Source organism: Styela clava, chromosome 1 (genome assembly GCF_964204865.1).
Source record: "Styela clava chromosome 1, kaStyClav1.hap1.2, whole genome shotgun sequence".
Lineage (NCBI taxonomy): Eukaryota > Metazoa > Chordata > Ascidiacea > Stolidobranchia > Styelidae > Styela > Styela clava.
The window spans coordinates 15,264,627-15,292,412 of record NC_135250.1 but is presented as its reverse complement, the minus strand read 5'-3'; the positions used below and the strand labels follow the sequence as shown (position 1 = coordinate 15,292,412).

General features: G+C 37.0%; 1 protein-coding gene and 1 long non-coding RNA gene across 2 annotated transcripts; one reads left to right on the top strand and one right to left on the bottom strand.

Moving 5' to 3' along the window:
* Positions 1-1,207: 1,207 nt before the first annotated feature.
* Positions 1,208-3,138, bottom strand: LOC144425077 (uncharacterized). Its single transcript, XR_013477252.1, has 2 exons — positions 2,645-3,138; positions 1,208-2,351 (listed from the first exon to the last, which is right to left on the bottom strand). It is a non-coding gene; the product is annotated as an uncharacterized LOC144425077 (long non-coding RNA).
* A 15,462-nt stretch (positions 3,139-18,600) lies between these two features.
* On the top strand, positions 18,601-27,469 carry LOC120344658 (uncharacterized). The gene is made up of 10 exons (XM_039413954.2): positions 18,601-18,914; positions 20,030-20,082; positions 20,368-20,501; positions 20,847-21,009; positions 21,128-21,223; positions 21,674-21,769; positions 24,525-24,566; positions 24,964-25,041; positions 25,158-25,384; positions 26,027-27,469. Coding segments are annotated over exons 1-10 (1,044 nt in total). The 5' UTR covers positions 18,601-18,760; the 3' UTR covers positions 26,028-27,469.
* Positions 27,470-27,786: the final 317 nt, after the last annotated feature.

The following is a 27,786-nucleotide window of genomic DNA, read 5'->3' as shown; positions in this document are numbered from 1 at the left end:
TTAGCATAACTTAACTAATAATAACTAAACAGGGCTATGGAAAGGCTGCCCAACTCAACGCAAGGTCGCGCAATAATAACTAATATTCATCCGCTCGTTAACAGCTGATTCGATTCAATTGTTACGTCATGCAGAAGTCATTGTTCATTGCCGAAAATGTAGAAAATATAGGACAGATCGTAGCACATATTTATTGTAGTAAAAGCGTCTTTTCTGTAAGACGTGCAACTTTTGGAAGTGGGGACAAGGCAATATTTGTTACTAAATTTTTAAAGAACATTTTAAAATCATTTTCAGGTAGTTACCTGATGTGCGCTACGAAACTCACTTTCTAGGCGTTTTTCAGGGCCTCGGCTCACGGCCTATAACCTCAAAAGATCTTCATAGTTGAGAAAAAAATGAATTGAAAACCTCAATGAAGTCCCCAACATGAGTTTGATGGGCAGTTTAATTGCAGAAAAGTGCTAAAGTATTTCAATATGAATAGCCCATCTAAGCTGTTCTAGGCCGCGAGCCGAGGCCCTGAAAAACGCCTAGAAAGTGAGTTTCGTAGCGCACATCAGGTAACTACCTGAAAATGATTTTAAAATGTTCCTTAAAAATTTAGTAACAAATATTGCCTTGTTCTCACTTCCAAAAGTTGCACGTTTTACGGAAAAGACGCTTTTACTACAAGAAATATGTGCTACGATCTGTCCTATATTCTCTACATTTTCGGCACTGAACAATGACTTCTGCATGACGTAACAATTGAATTAAACCAGCTGTTAGCGAGCGGATGAATATTAGTTATTTCTGCTCGACCTTGCGCTGAGTTGGGCAGGCTTTCCATAGCCCTGTTTAGTTATTATTAGTTAAGTTATGCTAAGACGTTGTTGAAAAATGTATAAGTAAATTATTAAACACTTGTAGATCCTTACCACGGATATGGGCCGTGAGACGAAACCATGAAAACGCCCAGAAAATGAGTTTCGTAGCGCACATCTGGTAACTAAATAAATTCTTCAGTTTTGTGTGAAAACGAACATAATGAACGCATTACAGCTTGTTCCACAATCCTGGTGCGAAATTGAATATAAGAGGTTCCCGGAAATTCAATAACCATAAGTTTACAACGCATACATAAGAACTATACAATTCGAGAGCCCTACAGCACACTAACACAAATGTATTCCTGTAATGTTTTGCCTGACCAAAATCGGACTTCCTCAGTCAATCATAATTTATTAGGTAGATTACGAAAAATATGGCATACATGTAACCAACAACAAAAAATACTTTAATTGTGTGACAGGAGTCGGGAGTGACCTCGAAAGCAGCGACACCAACAACGCTGATTCACATTTGAGAATAAATTTTATGTAATAACCACAAGCAGTTTACAACAAGAACAGCATAAAAAGCTACATCCATTTTATAGAAGCTATCAAGTATCAAACGTATTTATTTTTGAGCAATGAAGTCACAAATTAACATCGTGAGCACGAAAACACAAATAAATCAGTTATTTCTCACTTAGAAATTTACCGCAAAAGTCAAGAAAATTAAATGAATGTACAATATGTACATAACATAGTGAACAGAAATATTACAATTTACAATTAATCTTTTTTTAGTTTATGTGGTTATGTATTTGAACAAAGGCAATAATATTTCTAGAAACAGGACTACGACACTAACAAATGTCCGAAAAAAAAACAAATGTATGATACTTATTAAATCAACTGTAATATCTAATTCACTTTCTTCTGAATTGTTTTCGAAATCCACTATCTCAAAAATCGACTTTTCCTCTATAGGTGTACTGTGATTTCTGCAGTCAATACAAAAACAAAAATCTGTGCAATTTAAGTTGATTTTGGCACACTTTCATAAATTATTTTGACTATTTTTCTTTGCAGTTTGCCAACTCAAGAACTGATTTGAGGGCCACATGCTTCTTCAGTGAATCATTGTTGGGTGGAGAGTATAATCCTTATGTTTGACAGTGTTAAATAGACGTGCCCTGGTATCATGTACATTCTTCATATCCTCTTCAAATTCCTCAGCTTTATTTATTAATACCTCGTTAACCTCAAAAGATCTTCATAGTCGAGAGAAAAAAATGAATTGAAAATCTCAATGAAGTCTCCAACATGAACTTGATGGGCAGTTCCAATTGCAGAAAAGTGCTAAAGTATTTCAATATGAATAGCCCATCTAAGCTGTTTGCAACTATTATGATTCTCATATACCTTTAAGCTTCAAGACTTCTTGTTTAATCCTTTTTATAGCACTGATAGCAGCAGGGATCAGAGCCTGCGTTAGGTCGGATTGGTGGAACATTGCCATTTTCTTTTGTAGTACAGTATCTAAAATAAGGGAGAAAATAATATTTGGAGCAGCATGATTTTAAAAATACCCCTAAATACTAACTAATACAGTAATACCTTGAATACATAATGCATTTTATCTGATGTACTAAATGAGCGTATATATGCTCATTGCATGTTCTACAGTCCAGCAGTGTTTGCATACCATTACTAGACTATATCTACACTAAATTTTGATATATCACAGTCTGAAATGTCCTATGACAGTATGAGTATGGACTATAGACTATATTTTGAAACATCAACTGTTTGTCTACAACTTCATTTCTCACCTCTCAATCATTTCCAATGCTACCTTTCTTTCCACTCCGGCATAACTTATCATTGCTTCCCAGGTTCTTGTCGACTCTATGAATTTAGATTTAGACCAACCGACATTAGTAAAATTGATTAATTTCTTCTCTTTCACACAACCGTGCATTACAGAAACAGCCATTCATTTCTATTTCCAAATATGCTGTGGCCTATATAGTAGTATAAGTCTGCTGAATAGTCAAGAAGAGTCATTAAATTAATCATAAACATTTCATGCAAGCCAGAAAATATCGTTGTTTGTGACATATTATTCTAGGTCTAGCCTTCCTTGGAGTTACCGCACCGTACGGTACCTATTTAACAACGTCTTATGAGCTAGTGCTCAACTAAAATTGCTATTTATGGCAAGGATATACAAGTGTTTAATATCTTACCTATACTTTTCAACACCTCCTTAGAATAACTGGACTAATATTACCGGTAACTGAAAAAAACTATGGAAAGGCTTCTCAACGCAAAAGCGAGCAGTTGAGTACATCTGATATTCATCCGACCACTGGGGATCCACCTACAGCTGACTAACTTGACTGTTACGTCGTGCAGAAGTCTGCGTTCATTGGCCCATGATACCGGAAAAGCAGAGAAAATAGGACAGATGGTAACACATATTTATTGTAGTAAAAGCGTCTTTTCTGTAAAACGTGCAACTTTTGTAAGTGGGAACAAGGCAATATTTGTTACTAAATTTCTAAGGAACATTTTAAAATCATTTTCCGGTAGTTACCTGATGTGCGCTACGAAACTGAAAGATAAATGGCCTTGGCTCGCGGCCTAAAAGGAGGAACGATGTCTTTTTATTATACGCAACGCGTTCTCACGCTTCGCTAGGTTATTGTTGTGACGTACCAATTAATAACTACGTTTCACTTCACGCCTCCTTCAGCGGGAACTGTTCCTGTGAATGATAGGGTTCGTGGTATACACAGACGAACTGTAACGCAGTTACAATAGGCCTGCCTTGCTTACCCTTAATAAAGACAATGAGTAAGCGAAAGCATGAGTTTTTTTAGGAATATGAGAAGGAATTTTCTCATGTCAAACAAAGCCGAAAGGGTAAGAGCTATGCTCACTGCTGCTATTGCGACAGCGATATCAACCTAGAGGCCATGGGGAAAACATCAATTAGTGCCCACAATACTACAACAAAACACAGGAATTTTGCAAGTAGGATTGCAGGAAATCAAAGTATGAAAACCTTTTTTACAAGCAAAACTTTCCCGACAAAAATAGACTACGAGGTGGCGGCTTCTGAGGGAGCTTGGGCATTCCATACTGCAAAACACCAGCAATCATTTCTTTCCAACGATTGCACCACGCAACTAATCAAAACGATCTTTCCCGATTAAGAAATTCTCAAGTGCTAGAACGAGTTCTACAGCCATTGTCACAGAAGTTCTTGCTCCATATGCTCATAAAAAATGCTGTCAGAACTCGTAGATCAGGCCTTTTCAATATCCGTTGATGCCTCTAACCACAACGAAGTGAAACTTTTTCCTTTGATTATCCGATTTTTTAGCTCTAGAGTTGGAGTTAGGGTGCGTATTCTTGAACTGCGATCGATGCCCTGTGAGTCCTCTGAACAAATACTGAACTTTATTGTTTCTTCTCTTGAGGAAAATGATCTTGGGTCGGAAAATGTGACATCCTTCTGTGCTGACAATGCAGTAGTAAACTTTGGGGGTTGCAAAAAACAGGGGAAAAACAACGTTTCTAATCGTCTAAAAGAACGAACTTCTACAGATCTGATGCCAATTGGCTGTCCTGCACATATTTTGCACAATGCGGCCGAAAAGGCTGCCGAAAGGCTCCCAGTCGACATTGAAACAATTGTACTTAAAGTATGTAGTCACTTCAAAAGCCAAACCAGCAGAGCGGAGTGTCTTAGGCAATTCTGCTCTCAACATGAAGCCCAGTACACAGCTCTACCTACTCACACGCCAACGCGATGGACTACATTAGACAATGTGGTGGGAAAGATCATAGATATTTGGGAACCACTCAAACATCATTTTTTGTCATTAAAGTGTCCGCCGCGAATTCTTGAAGAATTTTTTAAATCAGAACAATCGCTGATTATTATGACCTTTCTTCACAGCGTTCTACTAGTTTTCAAGAAGCCACTATTACTATTACAAAAAGCAACTGCATTATTTCCTCAATTGGCTGATATAATCGATTCGTTTAAGAACGCAATTTTACAGCGTCGAAGTTCTGAGTTTTATGGGGCAACAACAGCTGAATTGTTGAAAGGGGTTAAGAGGGACCATGCTGAGATGCCTAAATCAAGGTTTCAAGAGTTTTACACAATCACTATAGATTACATTGACCAGACGAGTGGTATCGACCAGACGAGCATCCAGGTAACTTAGACTGGACATTGCTGAGAAATCGGAAAGTGAAATACGAAGAAGTACTAAAAATTGCGAAACAAATTGATCCCCATATAGCGATGGCAGATGAGTTGTTTGACGAGGTATCAGCTCTCAACGCTCTACTGGAAAATATTCCTGATGATGCCTTCAACAAGGATGACCCAGAGAAGAAGTGGATGAAGATTTTATCTAAAATCAATTATCTACCGCTCATTTACAAGCTAGTCAGCATCGTATTTTCTATCCCTGTTAGCAACGCCTTCGTGGAGCGGGTATTTTCTCTTGTATCAGCGCAATCGACCAATGAAAGAAACCGCCTACGCGAACAAGCTGTCAGAGCCCTGTTACAAGTGAGGGTAAATTTAGAAGACTTCAGTTGCCCTGAAATGCACAACCTCATTTCCAGTGACCAGAGACTGCTGAAGCAAATTGTTGGTGGCGATAAACATAAATGATTTAACCTGTGTTTAGCTCAATAAAGTTAATATTTAAAATTATGTGTTTATGTTATTTAACAAGAGAGCTATGCTCAAATATATGGACACGTAGAGTCACATAATTTTGATGACGTCATAGCAAAAAAAAAGTAATAGCCTTCTGGAGAAAATTTTTATCTTTAACCACTGAAAATTTCAAAGCAATTGGTCCAGTATTCGAAGAGAAAAGCGACTTTTTAAAAACGTGTCAAAGAACAAGAACAACAACATAATATTGAAACGATCGTTATGTCCACTACGTGTCCAACAACGAGATGAGAGCTGAATTCACGGCGGTACCGGTACCTAACGTAGGTGCGGTACTGAGTTAGCAGTCAGCCAGCATCTTACCTGTACACTGTAGGCCATATACGGTAATTGATCACAGAACAGTTGTTCCCTTGCAAATTTTATGTTGTTTACACTTTAGGACAGATAATTGATCACAGAACAATTCTTCCCTTTCAAATTTTATGTTGTTTCCAGTAGACTCTCATCAAAATAAACAAATATAGTAGGCTACAAGTGCTACAACGCTTGCATTACTGCACTGGTAGGAACGTGAAAGAATAAGTTACGGTAATTTCATTGTGGTAAGACACCGGTACCGGCACCAGTACCAGTATCCTACTTACGTACTGAGCTACCAGTACCGGTTAGCAGTCAGCCAGCATCTTACCTGTACACTGTATGCCATATACGGTAATTGATCACAGAACAGTTGTTCCCTTGCAAATTTTATGTTGTTTACACTTTAGGACAGATAATTGATCACAGAACAATTCTTCCCTTTCAAATTTTATGTTGTTTCCAGTAGACTCTCATCAAAATAAATAAATATAGTAGGCTACAAGTGCTACAACGCTTGCATTACTGCACTGGTAGGACCGTGAAAGAATAAGTTACGGTAATTTCATTGTGGTAAGACACCGGTACCGGCACCAGTACCAGTATCGTACTTACGTACTGAGCTACCAGTACCGGTACCGAACCTGTAGGTCTGATATTCCGTTCCGCATACGATAGGCTATAAAACTTGCAGTGCAGCATTAGTAATACCGCGGAAGGAATAAGTCAATTTCACTGCGTTACGGTACCGGTATGGCAACTTACCAGTACCGACCTACAGTAGCTGTAGTACTGAGCAAGACAATCGATCGTGAAACCGCTTGAAATAAGTGTAAAACAGTGTTCCCATGAGTAAAAATAAATACCGCGAAATTTTGTATGAAATATTATATCTCATAGGATTCATATAAAATTTAAGAATAAATAAAAGTAATAGCCTTCTGGGGAAAAATAGAATCTTTACTCACTGAAAATTTCAAAGCAATTGGTCCAGTAATCAACGAGAAAAGCGATTTTTTCATAACGATACCAAGAAGAAGACAAATAAGAACAAGAACAACAAAAATACCAAAACGATCGTTATGTCCACTAACGTGTCCAATAATTAAGTTGTTACCCACATTTTGGGTTAGATGGCTGCGCATCTCATTGAATATGCGCAGACGCCCTTTGGGTTGTTGTTTCCTGTGCAAGATGTCGAATGCTGGATGATTATTGTGTGTACCTACCTTTCTGTAGCTTCTTACATTTTGGAGGTTGCGTGTGACTATTATTTCGTGGTTATCCATGGCCTTGCGCGATTTCACGTCTAAATGCAACCTTGTTCGAAGCGACTTCTAATAATAAAAAGTTGGAATGCGGGAGAGACTTGTGTATGCTTCCTATCTCATTTTCATTCTGCGTTTCTGTCGTTGTTAAGTACCCCCCAAAATGAACTTTAGACACCCGTGCTTATTTTTGGCTCTAGGTCGATGGCAACCCTGGGTATAGGTCACCTATGCACAGGGCTGCCATCGATATGAACCGAAAAATAAGGACGTCTGGGAAACATGATAATAAGACATGAACAAAATGTATTCATATCAGTGCGACCATGTCTATTCATACTTTGCACTAGGAAGGATTTGCCCCAGCAGTTCATTATTCTTAGAAATCTGTTCCATCCACTAAATTGGAAATATATGAAACGATCTTCTCTCTCGTTTTGAATTGTATGGTGCGGAACAAATTGATTGCCGCCATCTTGTCACTTATGCTTTCAAAGTTTCTTCGTGCTGCATGTGGTTTTGGCCTGTTTTTGTCTATTTTAGTACCCAGTGCTCCGAATATGGATGTATATGCGACACTTTCTGGATATCTAAATACAATTATATTCAAGTTAGAAATTTAGAGCCTGATATGAATCTCGTTCTTGAAAAAATTTGGTTGTTGATGAAATTACACAATAGATGATATAAGTGGAAGCAATTGTTCCTGCCTGATATAATAAAAAGACAATAACCTTCACGGGGAAGATCTTCACCTAGGTCTTCAGTTGAGGGCGAAGCGCATTTCAGCTGATACTCCCGTAGTGCGCGTACCAGGTTGGGAACTTGGGGTTAGGCCATAATTTTATTCCGATTTTCCTTAATTTAGTTTTATTACGAGTTCGGGGACTGTTTGTGTTAGCCAAGTGAATATACCCAGTGATAGGATTCAAATTTTTTGTCAGTTGATTCCATAACAAAAGTCATATTTTTCAGCCGGTTCTGTTACAAACAGAATGTTTATGTTTATAATATAAAACGAATCAAGATCAGGAGAATGTGCAAGAAAAATCGAGACAAATAATTAACTTCTGTATAATCCCATAAGAAATGCATTACGCGCCTCGTAAAAGTTGGAAGTCTCGTCAAAACGAGAGAGGCTTCAAATTGTCCTGCGGAAATGAGAGAGAAGCGCACTCTATATTTATATATCTCTGTGGTTCCATCTCACTTCTAAGTTGTATTTTGATTCAAGTTACACGAACTGACATTTGCCGATAGGCTATTGTTTTGTCACTATGGCAATTAATTAGCTGTTATTACGTCATGAATGCGCGTAGCAATCAATGAGGTTCTAATATTATTTATAGCAAATCAATTATTCGAATTGACCAATCTAAGTGCCTGGTATAAGAACCTCTGCCCCTAAAATAAAACAAAAATAAGGACTCATGTCAAAATAAGGACTTTCTTAAAAATAAGACAAAAATATTTTCTAAAGTGAAGACCTTCAAGATAGGGACAAATCTTAGAAAAAAGGACGTTATGGCAGTCCTGTTTATGCACCAATTGTCACAACCTTGAAAATTGCTCTGTCCGATTAATTGTTCAGGTGAAGTTTTTCCCAAGTGCATACAATCCATCAAAATTTATTTTTCAACAAAAACTAATTTAGGCAGATAATATGTCAAAATGCATCTTATCCAGCTGAATATTTTTCAAATGTATATTTCAAATATGAAAAAACAAAATGGCAAAGAGTAAAGTGGCACGTGCGACACGACATTTTGAGACATCATAAAAATACATAATGATTTTGGCTGCGCTAAATCTTTCGCCGATTTGCCCGGTGCCTGAGCGATAGCCGCATTCTCTTCTCTGGAGCTCCCGAATTATGTGCACCAAGATGGCGCACAACCTGAACATAGTATGTGTACCAGGTTAAAGTTCTGTTCTTTTCTCTTGCCTTCCCCGAGGCGCTCTGATCGTCACTAATTTTTTAATTTGTTATATAGGCTATATGGGAAAACTATTTTGTGTGGCCCAGCTAAATGTCTGAAGTTAGTTATATGGCCCACCGACAAAAAAGTCGCAAGCCTCTGCTCCAAACCATCATTGAGACATATACCCTTATAAAGATAAACAAATAATATTCTTGATTAATTTTGTTGATGTTTTATCTGGGCGTTATACGATACGATGATTAAATTACCATGCATTCTCAACTATAGCAGTTTCTGTTTCAGCCGGAGATGGTTGTCGTACTACGCCCCGCTGAAGCAGATTTTTAATCTCCATATTGTATTCTTCTGTTTTCCCTTTTCTGTGGAATTCCTAGGGTGGTGTAGCCAGTCTGCGGACAATTTCATTCAAACCGCTATAAAACAAAAACCAATATATCTAACCCGTTAATTTTTTCCCCGTGGGTGCATTGGCGGCATTTATTCTACACGCTAAACCTCGTATTAACTTTCTACGACAAAGGGTTAAAGCTATACAAATCCCCAAAGTACGGCACTCGAAAGACGTATTTGCGACCGAACGACCAGTGTGCGACCACGGATTTCAAGCCTTGATCATCGTTTCTGCTGCGTCGAGACTATCGCATACGCAGCCATACAGCAATCAAACAAAACACGGTGGTCGCAAATTGGTTGACAATTGTTGGTCTTGTGACAGCGTGAAAACATTGGGCTTCTAATTGCATTTCTGACCGTCATATATTTCAAGAACACGGTTATTTCGAACAAAACTCGTTAAATTATAAACAAAGCACCCCATCACAGCAATCAAACAGACGAAAACACGGTGGCCGCAAATTGGTTGACAAAGATATTATCGACGTATCGGAAATACACACCCCCTATTCCCCCTCCTTCAAATGTAGAAACGCGAAACTTTCAAATATGGTTAAAAGAAACACAACTCTACCCACCTGCCAAGTTTCATCTTTTTATTTCTCATATTTGTATGGATTTTCAAGCTTTAGACAGCTACGAGTTAGTTCAGTGTCACCGCGCTGTGTTACGGTACCAGAACTTCTCTATCTTTAGAAGGTCCTGTCTTGTGACAGCGTGAATTGAAATTGCAAGATGGTCCGTTGGACACAAAATGGCGTCCGATATCCGCAGAACGTTTAATGACGTCTTGCAAACAAAACAAATCTTACAGAGCTAACAGAAATATTTGAAATAAATAAAAGTAATAGCCTTCTGGAAAAAAATTTCATCTTCAACCACTGAAAATTTCAAAGCAATTAGTCCAGTAATCAAAGAGAAAAGCGACTTTTTAAAAACGTGTCAGAGAACAAGAACAACAACAACATAATATTGAAACGATCGTTATGTCCACTACGTGTCCAATAAACAAAGCACCACATCACAGCAATCAAACAGACGAAAACACGGTGGCCGCAAATTGGTTGACAAAGATATTATCGACGTATCGGAAATGCACACCCCCTATTCCCCCTTCCTTCAAATGTAGAAACGCGAAACTTTCAAATATGGTTAAAAGAAACACAACTCTACCCACCTGCCAAGTTTCATCTTTTTATTTCTCATATTTGTATAGATTTTCAAGCTTTTGACAGCTACGAGTTAGTTCAGTGTCACCGCGCTGTGTTACGGTACCAGAACTCCTGTCTTGTGACAGCGTGAATTGAAATTGCAAGATGGTCCGTTGGACACAAAATGGCGTCCGATATCCGCAGAACGTTTAATGACGTCATAGCAAACAAAAACAAATCTTACAGAGCTAACAGAAATATTTGAAATAAATAAAAGTAATAGCCTTCTGGAGAAAAATTTCATCTTCAACCACTGAAAATTTCAAAGCAATTAGTCCAGTAATCAAAGAGAAAAGCGACTTTTTAAAAACGTGTCAAAGAACAAGAACAAGAGAGCTATGCTCAAATATATGGACACGTAGAGTCACATAATTTTGATGACGTCATAGCGAAAAAAGAAGTAATAGCCTTCTGGAGAAAATTTTTATCTTTAACCACTAAAAATTTCAAAGCAATTGGTCCAGTATTCGGAGAGAAAAGCGACTTTTTAAAAACGTGTCAAGCGGTACTGAGTTAGCAGTCAGGCAGCATCTTACCTGTACACTGTAGGCCATATACGGTAATTGATCACAGAACAGTTGTTCCCTTGCAAATTTTATGTTGTTTACACTTTAGGACAGATAATTGATCACAGAACAATTATTCCCTTTCAAATTTTATGTTGTTTCCAGTAGACTCTCATCAAAATAAACAAATATAGTAGGCTACAAGTGCTACAACGCTTGCATTACTGCACTGGTAGGACCGTGAAAGAATAAGTTACGGTAATTTCATTGTGGTAAGACACCGGTACCGGCACCAGTACCAGTATCGTACTTACGTACTGAGCTACCAGTACCGGTTAGCAGTCAGCCAGCATCTTACCTGTACACTGTAGGCCATATACGGTAATTGATCACAGAACAGTTGTTCCCTTGCAAATTTTAGGTTATTTACACTTTAGGACAGATAATTGATCACAGAACAATTCTTCCCTTTCAAATTTTATGTTGTTTCCAGTAGACTCTCATCAAAATAAACAAATATAGTAGGCTACAAGTGCTACAACGCTTGCATTACTGCACTGGTAGGACCGTGAAAGAATAAGTTACGGTAATTTCATTGTGGTAAGACACCGGTACCGGCACCAGTACCAGTATCGTACTTACGTACTGAGCTACCAGTACCGGTACCGAACCTGTAGGTCTGATATTCCGTTCCGCATACGATAGGCTATAAAACTTGCATTGCAGCATTAGTAATACCGCGGAAGGAATAAGTCAATTTCACTGCGTTACGGCACCGGTATGGCAACTTACCAGTACCGACCTACAGTAGCTGTAGTACTGAGCAAGACAATCGATCGCGAAACCGCTTGAAATAAGTGTAAAACAGTGTTCCCATGAGTAAAAATAAATACCGCGAAATTTTGTATGAAAGATCATATCTCATAGGATTCATATAAAATTTAAGAATAAACAAAAGTAATAGCCTTCTAGCGAAAAAATTATTCTTCAACCACTGAAAATTTCAAAGCAATTGGTCCAGTATTCGAAGAGAAAAGCGACTTTTTAAAAACGTGTCAAAGAACAAGAACAACAACAACATAATATTGAAACGATCGTTATGTCCACTACGTGTCCAACAAGAAGAAGAACAACATAATATTGAAACGATCGTTATGTCCACTACGTGTCCAATAAACACTCTTTACTCTTTGAATATCAATGGCGGAATTGGTGTAACACATGGCAAGGGTTTCTGTTAAGTCGTACCTCTGATATCAAATGTTTGGTTTGGTGAAAGTGGTGTCGGCAATAGAAGTTTCTTTTCAGCTTATTATTGGACACGTAGTGGACATAGCGATCGTTTCAATATTACGTTGTTGTTCTTGTTCTTTGACACTTTTTGGACACCTATTGGAAAATCTAAAAAGTCGTTTTTCTCTTTGATTAACGGACCAATTCCTCTGAATTTCAGTGGTTACAGATAAAATTTTCCTCTAGAAGGCTATTTATTACTTTTATTTATTTCAAATATTTCTGTTAGCTCTGTGAGATTTGTTTTTGTTTGCTATGACGTCACCGAACGTTCTGCGGGAATCGGACGCCATTTTGTGTCCGACTGTACTGCATCGCTTGTGATCTGACGGTACGGTAAACCGTACTGTACTGCGAACAGACGTGTCCATATATTTGGGCGTAGCTCTCTTGTACTCTGAACGCTGTTCATTTTGTTCCGTTTGCGTTGAGCTATAATGATGCCTATTTTTCATCAATAATTGTTGTTGTTTTGACGTGAATTTCTCGGGGTTAATGGTGTTCTGTTTTGCTGCCTTAGCGTGTGGGTGGCATTTGGTCTCGTTAGGTAGAATTGTGGTGAGGGTATCGTAGCCGGAGTTTCTTATGACCATCGTCGTATTTATTGCTTTAATTGTGCATGTGTTTTTGGTCACGTAGTGGACATAGTGATCGTTTCAATATTATGTTGTTGTTCTTTGACACGTTTTTAAAAGTCGCTTATCTCTTTGATTACTGGACCAATTGCTTTGAAATTTTCAGTAGTTGAAGATGGAATTTTTTTCTAGTAGGCTATTACTTTCATTTATTTCTGAATTTTGTATTGATTCTATTAAATTTGATATTGCGTCCAAAATTTCCCTGTTTTTCTTTATCCATGCGAACACGGATTTTAGTCCGCGTGGAGACTGGCTGTACGTTTTGATTCTGCAAAATTCCTGCTACTGAAAATCTAGAATTTGCTTGATGGTACTGGTAGTTAACCATGCTGGTAGCGTCAAAGGTACCGGTAGGGACTGATTGACTCTCGTCTACGTGTTCATATATTTGAGCGTTGCTCTCTTGTTTATATTTGATTCTTATTAATTGCTTTTATTATTTAGTTAATGTTTTTACCGATTCTTAAAAAACGTAATCGTAGGTGTTTTTTGTCGACTTATCCTTTTGGAGCTTTTTCATATCGTCACGCTAATAACCGAGTTGCTTAAGTCATTTTTAGCAGTTTTGAGGAAAACGTAAAAAATTTCCTAATGATATTGTTATGCCATTAAGAGTCAATAATTTGTCATGGTTCAATTTTTTGATCGTAGCTGAATTTAAGTTGATTTGTAGACGCAGTTATTTGACGTCATAATGGCCCACTGTGACTTAGCCAGAAATGTGTCTATGACTTGAGGACATACGCAATTTTGCAACTTGACCATATGCACTAGTCCTGAAAACCAAACATTCCAAAAACGAATGTAAATCTCAGTATCTGCGATGTCTAATTCCCAAAATAGCTAATCTGTTTCAATTACATTATTTTTTATGTTTAAATATAAAGAGTGAAACAGCAATATAAAAGCCAACCAAGGTGAATTGGACTCAGACAGTGAATATCACAAGTGCACGCCTTCTTGTACTTTAGTATTAATTCAAATTTATAAGCGCTAAGCTAGAATCTGATATGCATAAACTCGAAAGTACATCGAGAGGCTATTTTGCCTTTGTGACGTCACAATAGTCCTGCAGTAACAATGATAATTCATTATGACGAAACAATTGCACAAATGTGCATGTCACACATAATCGCCATTTTTATGGGTTTCGAAATTCTTAAAATGAAATCTGAGTTAGCAGACAGGTGCACAGCATTACATAAATACTTGTTTTACAAAAAAAAACTCAAAATCGCCAAAAATGACTTAGGCAATTCGGTTATTAGCCTGACGATATGTAAGTTTATCAGTGGCGGCGCGTCAATAGAGCCAACCGGGGAATGCCCCGGTTGTTTTTTTGGTATAATAAAAAATATTCGAAAAATACCTCAATATCGGTTGCACAGACTGTCTACACTAGCCATTTTCTCCCGACATGGTTCATTTTTCGCTCGCAAAGCCTTCGCCGAACGTCGACGGGGCGACGCCGATTTTGCCCCGGTTGCTCATTGTATATCGTATTTCTCTTTTATCTTCCACTCGCCGCGTTTGTCTTGTTTGTTTCTGTTTCTTTTACTAAATCATCGGGGGTCGATCGGGGCTAGCCCCGAAATTATGACGACATAATGCCGACGTTTCTTACAACAACGTGTTGACATATTCACGCATTCCTTCTCGTTCGTTGGTTGCTTGAAGAGACCTTTAGTCAATTTGTTTTCGATTTTCCACATTCCTTTTGAGCTCCTCACTTCTTTCCGGCTTCGCATTTCTTAGCCTTAGATTTCATAATGAATAAGGTTGATGCACTACTTCGCACTCCGTTTTCGCAGCTGCCGCTGGAACAAAAATTAGAGGTACAACGTCTTGGGCCTTATCAACCAAAAATTGTTCACTGGAACAATCCCATGACGGAGGAAAGCGTCGGCGTACATTCTGCGCAGAAACTTGGTTGCTACAGCGAGGACAAAAATGCACTTTTTTGTTTTCATTGCCTACTTTTTGCTACCGCCCGTGACTCACGTTGGTGTAAATTTGGTTTTAGAGATCGTAAACATCTTCCCGAGCGTGCCAGGGATCATCAATCTTCTATGGAGCATCTGGACAATGCAGTAAAATACCGAACATTCGGAAATGTTAATATTGCAGCACAGTTGGATGAAGGACGGGCGGTTTCTATTCGTCGGCACAACCAAAACGTCGAGAAAAACCGCCATGTTCTCGGTCGATTGATAGATGTTTTGAAGTTCATTGGTTGTCACGAGCTGTCCCTCCGTGGGCACGATGAACGGGCTGGCTCTTCTAATAGAGGGGTATTTTTGGATATGGCGGAATACACCGCATCCCTAGATACAGTATTGAGATATCATCTTGATGCCGCAACTGTTTCGAAAGGGACATCTAAGGATATCCAAAATGATTTGCTCGACTCAATGTATAAAATTTATTTACAACATTTGGCTCTGGAAATTGAGGATTGCCAGTTCCTTTCGATTCAGTCTGACGAGACAACTGACATCACGTGCGTTTCCAACTGGCTGTGATTTTTCGGTTTGTGAAAGATGGTAAACCTGCCGAGAGATTTCACAGCTTTGTACCAATCGTTGATCGCACGGCTTGCGGTATATCGTCTGTACTGAAAGAAGTGTAACAGCCTTACAACGCGAAGTCAAAATTGATAGCTCAAACTTATGGCGGCGCGGCAGTCATGAGTGGGTCGAAACATGGTGTTCAAGTTTATATAAAAGAAGATTTTCCTCATGCGCATTTTTTACATTGTTATGCACACCAATTTAACCTCGTTATTAAAAATATGTGTCTTGATACCCCTCTCGTCCGTATATTTTTTGCAAATGTTTCGGGGTTTTCTTCATCTTTTTCCGTTTCGCCGAAGCGCTCTGACCTCCTTCGCCAGATATGTACCCGCCATCTCCCAGCTTGTGCACCAACACGTTGGAACTTCCAATCACGCGTGGTGCAGGGCGTGTCCGAAATTAGGTTTGAGCTCATTGAGTGTTTCAATGGCATTCAGAGCTCTCCGGTTTGGGACGAACGCTCTGTGAGGGAGGCGGCAGGTCTAAAGCGTCTGCTAGAAGATGGTGAGTTTTCATTTTTTCTCGCTTTTTTCTCCACAATATTCTATCACGTGGATGTATTATACGGCGCATTGCAGTCAAGGCTAATGGATGGAGCGTCTGTGCAGTCGTGTAGTTCAGACTTCTGCGATGCTGTATCTCGTATCCGGGAAACAATAAAATACGACGACACATGGAGTGCTTCTTTACGCCGCGGGCAAACAACGCAGCGTTTGATTTTGTCTGCAAAGGAATGCTGTGACATTCTGGTGAATCAAATAGGCGATCGTCTGCGCACTTAACACCTTGCCGCGTTCTCTTTGATGAACCCCAAAAATTTTTCAAAATTTGCACGTCAATTTCCCATCCATTTGTTGGCTACTGTCTCCAAATTTTACCCCATGATAAACGTGGGTAAGTTGGAAAATGAATTGCGATGTATATACACCAATCAAACTTTTTTTAACATCACATCAACTTGCGCGCTGTATGGGTTCCTCATAGATAACACTCTAGTAACTACCTTTGCGGCGTCTGCAAAATTTCTGGACATCATTTTGACGACGCCTATTTCTTCCGCCGACGCAGAGCGAACATTCAGCACGCTGAAGCGTATTAAGAAACACACGTATCTCAGAAACACAATGAAGCAAGATAGATTAAATTCCTTGGCTGTTTTATCCATTCACAGAGACGTTATTTCTGGGATGCATGACTTTAATCAGCGCGTTATTGAGCATTTTGCTTCCAAGAAACCGCGGCGTGTTGCATATATGTTCAAGCAGTAGAAGTCTAGCAGCATATATATCTATGAGTGAGCGACGCATGTCCTTATCTTTGCATTACCTTTCCTTTCTTCATAGTAACGTTTTAAACCTTATTTTAGGTTTTGTCTGCTTTCCCGAAGTTTCTGTTAATATGTCATAGTATTTATCTTGGTGAATATTGCCTTTCCTTTTGAAAGAGGTTTCAAAATAAACTATGTCTATATTTATTAATTCCTTGACTTGGACCGGTTTTAAAGACACTTTCTTATCGTTGGAAATTGTCGCTTTTGCCGATTGGTTGTTACCGATGGAATGGTTTTTATACTCATAAAATGATGAGAGAACTTACAGCGCTCATTCTGTCCCCGTAGATGGGGGTGACTTGGTCCCGCAGTAACTTGCCCCTGTTGTCAGAATGACCACGCGCCGCCACTGAAGTTTATTCTTTATTAACGTTCTGGTTATGCATTTCTTTCCGCCCTCGTTTCATGATTGTGTATTGATTATTCATTTTAATCACAATCAACCATTGTATATTAAACGCGTACTATGCCATGGAACATCTGTGTACCTAAATCTGACAAGTTGTCTAATTTTTATTTTCGGGTTATAATATTCGGAACGTTTTTTCTTGAATGGCCACTTTGCAACAACAAACCCAATTGCTCCATGGCCTAATGCTTTTTGCTTCGATGTTTTTACGAAGTCACGTCTTACCCAAGAATAGTTACTGCCGTCATCAAGGAAGAAATTTGATTTGATCAATGTCACCCGCATGCACGTTTGCAACAAGTAATGGAGAATAATCCAATTTCCATGAGTTCAATTGTCTTGAATGCATCTGAGATTGGTTGAATACAGCTGTATTAGAGTGGATATATTGACTTTCCAAATTTAAATCATTTATATCAGAGTTTTTTTTACTCCGTTGTTATTGTCGCAATTGTCCCACACTTGTCCTGATTTTTTCACACGTTTTTTGCTTGCCTCACACTTGAATTTTTGTCCCCATTTGACTCACTTTCATCACACTTGTATTGCTTGTCTCAAACTCCTTCTGTTTGTCTTACACTTCCCGCACTCGTCCTGCTCGTCTCACACTTGTCTTGTTTGTGTCCCACTTTTCCGGACTGTGTCATTGGGGTGTCCTTAACTATCATTTATTCAAATGTTCATCAGGAAGTCACAAATACCGTACCCATAGGCTATAGTCTACTCTACCTACCCGACTTCAACTTATCTTTTGAAAATCCTGTAATTGCTGTTCAGAAACGCAATAAACGCGGATGTTCACGAAGTTTGGCGAATGTGGCCCCAGATCAGGTACCACAGTCTATCGTTTTCCTATGAAAAACTTTCCACTTTCGCTAAGTACGAATTCCGCCGACGTTCGCTGAGCACGAGATTCGTTGATATGCGTTCGCTGAACCACCACAAGTTGCTCAAATATCTATGACGTCCCAATTCCATGGTTTTTGAATATTGGTTTCTATTTATTCTACATTTTAAAAAAACAAGTCATCAAAATCTAATGTCATCGGCCTAGCACGAGCACTAACTTACTTGAATCTGCTTTACAAATGTTTGCGTTACACTAGAGGGCACAGCCTCGTAGCCATAGCAACAATTATCAACTGTGCAGAATTTCTGTGATTCTGTAAGTCGCAATTTCGTGATTTTCTGCTAGCTTCACAGAATACAGAGCTCCGGGGTGCTGAAGGTTTCTTTCATTACCAACTGACCAAGGCATTTAGATTAGTACAGACATTTGGATCAGTACCAGGGTAAATCTTATATACTTAGTCATGGGGACACGTTACGGAGGTGTAAAACTCCGTGTACCGGAAAAATTTCCAATTTTGTTGCAACATTTCGCACGGGAAGTGTTGCGTGAACAGCCACAAGACATCGCGAAATTCGGAGCTGAATACTTCAGACGACTTGAATATGAAAGACAGAGTAAGTATATAAGGGCTAACTTTATAGTGAATATTTCTCAGTTGTCTCTATTTTGCTAGCTAGGCTATGTTCGATGGACACTGGACTATTGAACTAGAAAATAAATTTGGCTACGGCATGCAGTGTGCTAATGTTAAGCATCAGGAATATCTGATTATGCTTGCTATCGCATCTTTGATTAGCTTGCGTGAGTGGTATCAAATGGGGAATAATTAGTGGTATGTGAGAAAAGTATAACATTAGTTGGCTTTATTCAACATAAATTTAAAGCACTCTTAGAATGAATCTAAAGTAAAATATAACACAAGTAAATGTTATTAAACAAGAAAACAAATACGTATCGAATTGCTGATGCTAACAGTAAGCGGCTCAATAGTTAAATGAATAAAGTTGAAAGAATTAACACACTACATCTACAGCAATGATTGGTGTCTGATTTAAAACGCCACAGCAATCATCGCATGACTGCAGCTGTATAAACAAATAGATACATTAAGTTGCATTTCCAAGTTATCACATATAGCAGGGCTACTCAACTATTTTTACCGAAGATCCGCACACAAAATTTCGAAATTCTTTGGGTCTGGTCTTTCCAGAAATTATATTTTGATGATCGTTAGCTAATCAAGATTGTTTATTATGGCGGTATAGTTCTTTTAATATATATTCAAAACTATAAAAGTGATTTTATAAAAGAATAAAGAATTAGGTGCGGTCCGAATAAAAGGTCCAAATTGGGACCGCGGTCCGCCAGTTGAGTAGCTCTGGTATAGTATAGCTAATGCATGAATTCAATATGACCAAAAACTATTAACAAGTAACTAACTAATCCCATACCCGACATGGAATGGTAACCAGACGAGAGGCCGTGGTTCGCCATATAATTAAGACGTCATCATCGACTTTCCTCTCCCTCAGGATGAATTAGTAAATCCTATCCTATTCACATTCAAATTTTTGTTATGGGGAGAACCTATTCTAACCCTATTTGGGTCTATTGAGTCCAAAGATATAGTAAGCGGAAAATATAGTTAAAAAAGTTCACTGAATCCGGATACTAACCATCTTAATCTTAAAATACACCAATTATCCAATGCTTTTTTGTTTTAAATCAGAAACAGGTGAAGATCCACTGAAATCATATTTGCATGATAGACCAGGTTTTAAGGTGAGATCATTATCATACTTTTTCATTTTTATAAATGGCCATTTTTATTTGTCATTTATATTGATTGCTTGGAATTGTCATTCTACCAGGAGTCATTGACTATGCCAAACAGGCTCTACCATGCCTTAGTATTACTGTGAATAAATGGATTCATGTACAGAATATTTTCAAATTAAAAAAGAAATCTATGTATCAAGAATGCTTTGGAACCAGTGGCTATGATCATCTTCATCTACACTTCCTTGAATTCTGATACTTACTTATAAATAATAATTTTTTACTAAGGTCACCAGCGGTAAAGTTTTACGTCCGATAAGTTCTGAAGTTAGACAGAAGGAGATTGAGCAAGAGAAGGCTGCAACTAAAATACAGGCTGGATACAAAGGATATCGTATTAGGAAGAATTTGAACCGAGATCGGTAAATAAATAGGCATAAGTTGTGTGATGGCGCTGGAGGAAAACTCAAATCTCACCACTATAAACTCTAATTATTATTTCTCTTCAAAAATCCCACTGGCAACAACATCAATATTAATCAACAATCATAAGTCAGGATGTTCTGTCAAATACTGAGTTTTGCTAATTTTTTGGTCCTCTTCATTCGAGAACAAAACTATCTGTATTCCAAAAACTATCTACAAAAACAAAACTATCTGTATTCCAAAAACTATCTACAAAAACAAAACTATCTGTTTCCCATCTGGCTATCCAAATGTTTCTAATATTTCTGATCGTATCATAAAATGTATTATTTATCATTTAGTCAAGTCAAGCAAAAAGAAGACTTAGCAGCAACAAAAATTCAAGCTCACTACAGGGGATATTCAACACGGAAAAGTCTAAATACCGGTTGTGGGGAAAGGCCACCCATCCAAGACATATCAGAAGAAAAATCGGAAAAATTAGATAACGAAACACAACAATATGTTAGTTTTATCTTATATTTCTGTTTTCAACTAGCATGAAAAAATAATCATCCTTGCATCAATGGAGTGAAAGGCCAGGTTAATTTATTAGTAACATAAATATTTTGTTTTTATACAGAGTGATCAACATGAAAAAGCAGCTGTTCGTATTCAAGCCAAGTATCGTGGATATCAAACAAGAAAATCGTTGCAGCAGAAGAAAAAGGAATTCGAAGTAAGATTATTCAGGTGTTGTCTGGTGCATTTTCTCAAAGCAAATCTTCAGATAAGTATTTATAGGTGTAGGTGATGCTTCTCGATAACCATTACTGGTTTATCGCGTCTTCCTTCACACTAAAATGCATTTTTTTCCTTTATCCTATTTGTATAATGTGTATTTTCGGCATGTGTGAAAATAAACTACTGATACTGACTTTATACAGACAAAATTAGTGAGGTGTTCACGGTGTTGAATTATGGTTGATTCTCGGAACAATGAACAATTTTGAAGCATATGTGATACACACATTTTCATATACTGAGGTTTACATTTCCCTCAAATCCTCAGAAATACAGATTGATCTTCCATTCCAACGAAATTAGGGTGGTTGTCAAAAGCATATCACAATCGGGGAATGTTGAAAGTAATGAGCAAGTGATATATTGAATTATTCATTTTATTAAGGAACAACCAATAATTGATACAAGTGATCCTGAAATGCAAGCAACTGCAGATCAAATAGAAAAAGAAGATGAAATAGAACATGGAGTATCTCACGATGTTAGTATTTCTAATATATATTATCTTAAATGCCGAAAGTTGAGGCTGTGCTATTTTTAGTGCGCTAAGAGATATTAGGAAGTATCTATAAGATATGGTGTGCAAAAATAAAATATTTATTGAAAGACCTAGTAAATCTAACGATAATTGATATTCTATGGAGCAAGTCACCCATTCGTACTCAAGCAACATTAAAATATTTAATTTAGGCTATGCATCCATGAATATCTTTACTTTAATTTCGTCATGCATCTAAAATTGTATAAATCGCAACGTGAGTTTTTCCAATTTTTGATACTAGAAAAGTTGTTTTCTTCACTGTGTCATTGAAAGGTTTTATGATGCTTAATTTTGAAAGTGTTTTACTGTTTCCCTCATAAATACTAGTCTACCATTCTAAAATCGCCTCTAGTCAAACCACGCAATTAAAACAAATCCAAAGACAGAGTCACATCTGAGGTATTAGATTCATATCTAAATTACATTTATATGACAAAGAACTCACAAATGAAATTTTTTGATTCCAGATTTACGAGCGCTTAAATTATCTGTCTAATTAATGATAAACTTGAGCGACTGATTAAATTCAAATTGCTATGTTACCGTTATGCAATTGCTGATTGGCTATTGTTACGAAAATGAAAATGGAACCTGATGCTTGAAAAAAGATCTATTTTTACTTTAATGTTCATGATGATTAGGTGTCTCAAACATACATGTACATCACGTCTCTATATTGGACTTGATAATTTTTTTACACAAATTAATTTTTGAATAATGTTACATTCAAGTTTTATGATGAGTTATTTTTTTCAGGTCTACTGTCTTTTTATGATAGAAAATTTACAGGGTAATTATATGTGCACCACCATTATGTGACAATGTTTGCAGTCCTTATTAATGAAAGTTTTATTTGGAGATTTCGTTTCATTTATAACATTTGCCACCACTTATTGCATTGGCCCACTTTGAAGTTTAAAGTCTTTTTGCATGAATTATGTTGTATGAGATTATGTATTATGTGTGAAAATATTCAAGTTTAATAAACACCTATCATGTCAATATTAGAAACTGTTCATCTATGACCTAGGCATCAACTCATTATTCATGTACCCATCCTCTGTGTGGATAGTTGGATTGTAGCATGGTGGCCTGTTGACATATACTTTTGTAAAATTGAGTTTACACTAATTGATTGTTGTTATCATGATTTTTTTGCAGTGGTTTTGATTCCTTGAATTACCTTTTTGTTGAATTTAGTTTCACTATACTTAAATATCTAGACCAGGGTGGTCGAAGGTTGTCGACCTCGCGGGCCACACTATTATTTTTGTATTGTTCGCGGGCTACAATAGTGCCAAGAATATGTAAACAGTGCAATACAAAACAAACACTTTTATTGTCAAATACATTGATCATTATTTGACATTTTTTTTAAGCTAAAGCATGCAAAAACCACAAAAAAAACTCACTAAGACGTGCAAAAATCTTACTATATCTACATTTAGTGTAAGATTTCAAACTTTTCATAACGGAGAAAGTGTCATAAGGAGAAACTGCCGTATTAGATTGTCACCAACACAACTTTCGGAGATATCAAGCAAGCATTGTGGTATTTTCCCTCCCACACCCAGTCAAAAATATATTTAAATTAGTCAGCTTTATTTTCAAACTCATGTTTACAAAATACCTTACAAGTAACTGCAGATTGATTGATTACCGAGTTTTACCAAATTTGAGATACAGGAGGGTAATTACTGAATTTTCTGACATATATGCAGCCTTTTTTGTAATACTGTTTAGGCTGGTTACAAAAAAACACCCGGCGGGAATTGTATTGGCCATAACATTAATATTTAGTTATCAGGCATAGCCAACCTAGGCTAATAGATTCCTCATTCGTTTTTAGTTTTCTATGAAGCCTATTTTGTTAGCATATATTCCCGACCAAAAAGATGAAAAGCCAGATAAAAATGTATACTGCCAAGCACATCATTCAACTTTGCTAGTTGCCTCAGTTAGCCAAAACACTAGTCAATTCAGTGAAATTAGTGATGTCACAATATTTCAAAAAAAATTTCTGGTTATTTTTTTTATGACGAAACAACACCAAATCCTTTTTTTTGTTTACCTTTGCGCAAGTGCGACGCGGGCCACAGATATTGAAGCAGCGGGCCACATGTGGCCCCAGGGCCTGCGTTTGGACCACCCTGATCTAGACAATGCTACTTTGTAATTTAGAATTATAAAATTTGTGTGCTTCTGAATCGTGTTCATTTAGCTATATAATTCAAATAATAAAAAAATATGCAATTCTTTTTTAAAGAACTCAGAAAGTGGTTTGTAGAACATTAATTTGTCCTTTAGTTGTTATTGGCCATGTTTTGCTTTTCTTCTATTAACTTCCAAACTGGATGATCCCAACAGTTTGTATGCAATTTTGTTATTTTTGAGTTATTGACAAAAATGTTGATATTCATCCACAGTTATGGCATAGTAAAAAACATGTACAAATTAGCCAGTGGGTGTTATTTGTCAACAATTCATAGAAAAAGGCTTGCGTATACCATAGTTTTTCTTATCAAAATTTGACTTCCTTGGGAGTTAGGAGCTGGAGGCTTTGTTTTCTCAAGTCGGAAATCAGAGCCAATATTTATTTTGAACTGAATGAGTCCGACCCATGGGATTTTGGAAGTTTACTATTTCTCACGTACATACACTATATTCTTTGAAATCAAAATATTTTGTTTGTCAGGTTGGGAAAGAGACTGGTGATCATGAGAATGATGATTCACAGGTGAATTTCAATATTTGTCATTGGTTGGGATCTCATTCCTGAATTCTAGTATCCTTGCACTACTTATTATGACAGGACATAATTTGATATATTATGCTGGAAAGTGGTAAATCTTCATTTCCACAGCACATCGTTATATAGCTTCCCAATATTCTTGATTCGCCGAAATAAAAACTTAGCCACTCTTACTACCTCATAATGATTTTATTTGATATAATCCTCATCAAACTCCTAATAGTTTGTTAAATAACCGGTCATTTTGAATTTTTAAAATTCATCATCGCATAAATTATTCTGAATATTACTTGGTGACTTAATTATACATTCCATTCTGGGGTAGGCATGCTGCAAGAAGATCTTACGAATGTTTCCATTATACTTTAAATTTCATTCACAGGATAATAAAGTCGAAATGGAAGAGGCCGTTGCTGAAATTGGTGAAGTTATCGGGGAACATGATCCTCTTCAGGAAGAGGTAAATTTGTGTTATAGTTGTACAGCAAATATAATTAAACTTTATGATAAAGTTGATTCAAGTCAGGATTTTATTTTGTCATCATTTTGTGCATCAATTTATCAATTATTTGAAAGAATCAACTGGAGGACCAAGCCGATGATGTACAGGAAGTGAATGCCGTGGGAGACAATAGTTCACCTACAGGCAATCATGAACATGCAGCTGCAACTAAAATTCAAGCGCAATATCGAGGATATCGAACCAGGAAACAACAGAAGAACAGACCTGCAGCTGCAACTAAAATTCAAGCAAATTATCGAGGATATCGAGCGAGGAAACAACTAAAAAACAAATCTAGTTGGTATGGTCGAGATGTTTACTTAGCGAGATATCTAATAAATTTTACCTTCACAATGACTTTGTCGTTTGGCAAATATAAAGAGATTATATCTTGACCTCTCTGTGCGAACATAAATACTATTATCTTTAAATGGAGATTTATTGCTAAATATTATGGCATTTTTAATTTGGAGAAGACAATATACCTGTTAAGATGGCTTAGTGTATTAGTTAACCATGGCCTCATTAGGTCACAGAGGTTATCATTTTGCTGAAATATCTGGCAGAGTTTTGAACTGAATTAGATTAGGATACTAGAATTCCTCTTTCTCAAGGTGATTGACTCGATCTGTGATCAATGATTAGCAGTCTTCTTCTCTGAGATGAATATGAAAATTCTATCCCAATTAATGAGACCCCACATAATTTTGTGTTTAGCTTTTTGTTAGATAAATTATATTTAGCAGGAGAACTTTTGGCCTGAATATAAATATTTTCTTAAACACAGACTGGAATAATTATCCAATTTGATTCAGATTCTTGACTTAACTTTCAGATGAGTTTGTTCCAATCCTAAAAAATTCTCTCAAAAATATATTAAAGGTGGACTATAAATTCTTTGCTAAAAAATTCCCATCTCTCAAACCCGTTTATCCCTCTTTAGATAAGTTTTCCGGAGAGAAGAAATGGATGGCAAATGCAAAGGATGATGTAGTGGAGAAAACTTTTTTGCCCATTGGTGACAAAGCAGTTTACATCTATTTTCTTTTGTAAATTTCACTTAGTAAATTTGGACTAAACCAAAGACAATTTATGAGAATTCGTACTAGTGGTATCATAGTTTACATATGGTGGTTGGTATGCTTTTCCATTTTTATTGTTTATATCACTTTATGACCATTTTGTACATTTCAAAGCCTTAATATATGTATCTCGTATTTATCAGGAATCATGAAGAAATTTTTACTTATTGTTGATGGTAGTGTTCATAGAGGTGACTCAAGTAATTATTATGTTTTTTTTTCAGTTTATTTATCAAAATGAAATAATAATTGGCCATAAAGGTTTTATATGTAAACATGTAAGTAGTTGATTACAATAGTTTCTAAAATAAAATATATGAAAATCGGATAGCCACTGCTTTGTCTTTCAATGAATAATATTATATTTAAAAATACAGTGATAGTATTTAAGCCATTAGAACTTGGATTCTGATGGTAACTAAAAACAAAACATCAATGTATTTATTTATGATGTATTTATCGCCAGGACTCCAGTTTCAAAAGACCTAACCAATAAATTTTAGCTATTGGAAAATTTGAATAAAAAACCCACACATCAAATACGCTGAGCTTGAATTGAACCATGTCATTCTTGGTGAACAGACCCTTCATTTTGTCATTGTTATATTTCATTGTTTTGGGTCGGGGTTGGCAAACTTTTGCCCTCAAATAAATTCCTTTGTGATGCTTGAACGAATGTTAAAAGCAGGGGTCTCCAACTCAAAATATGTTGCGGGCCACTTTTTGAAATTTATTGAGGACTCGGGCCACAATCTAACAAATTATATACAAAATTGTTATACAAAAATTAACAAAGTAAATCTGAATATATTTGTTGAAATTACCCTTGAATCTTACACCAATCGAGACATGAAACATATTCGTTTACTTGTGTTGGTGATTTGGCACCGTTTTGTAGCGGCGAGAGACTCGGTGTTTGGCCTTATTTTGCGTTGGTTTGCTGGTCTTTCGACGGCATACAAACTCTCGTCCGTTATGCTCGTGTGCGAGAGGCTGATTTGTTAATCTCATTGTTAAAAAATTATTTCACAAGCCTTCAACATACACTCTTTAGTAAAGCTTTCCTCAACGAAAGGACGCGACGAGTTCGCAATCATCTCACTTATGGCAAAGCTTGCTTTCATCAAATCTTCACAAGTTTTGTTTGTGTCTGAGAAAAATGTCTCTGTTTCATCAGTGAAAATTTTATTTGCGATACCTTTTCGTGACGAATTATTTCAGTATAAACATGGTATTTTACCCTGTGTAATGATCCATAAGTTTATAATAATCTAGTTTTGCGTTAATTGCACATATGATTTATAATCAACTAATGATTCACAACTAAGGATGCTAAGTATGACTACTTACGAGTAGTCGATTCTTATCCGATTCCCAAATTTTCGATTCTCGATTCCGAATATTGATTCCACAACATATTACCGAGAAAACATACCCACCTAAGTAATACCATATAAAATCAACCAAGAGGGCGATGTTCAAATATCTGGACGGACAAGAAGCCAAAACAAAGTAGGATGGGTATCCAATCTGTCACAAGAGACAAAATCGCACAAAAAACAATCCCTCAGAACTCCTAGCTGACATCATACTAATTTAGTTTTTTTCTGGAAAAATCTCA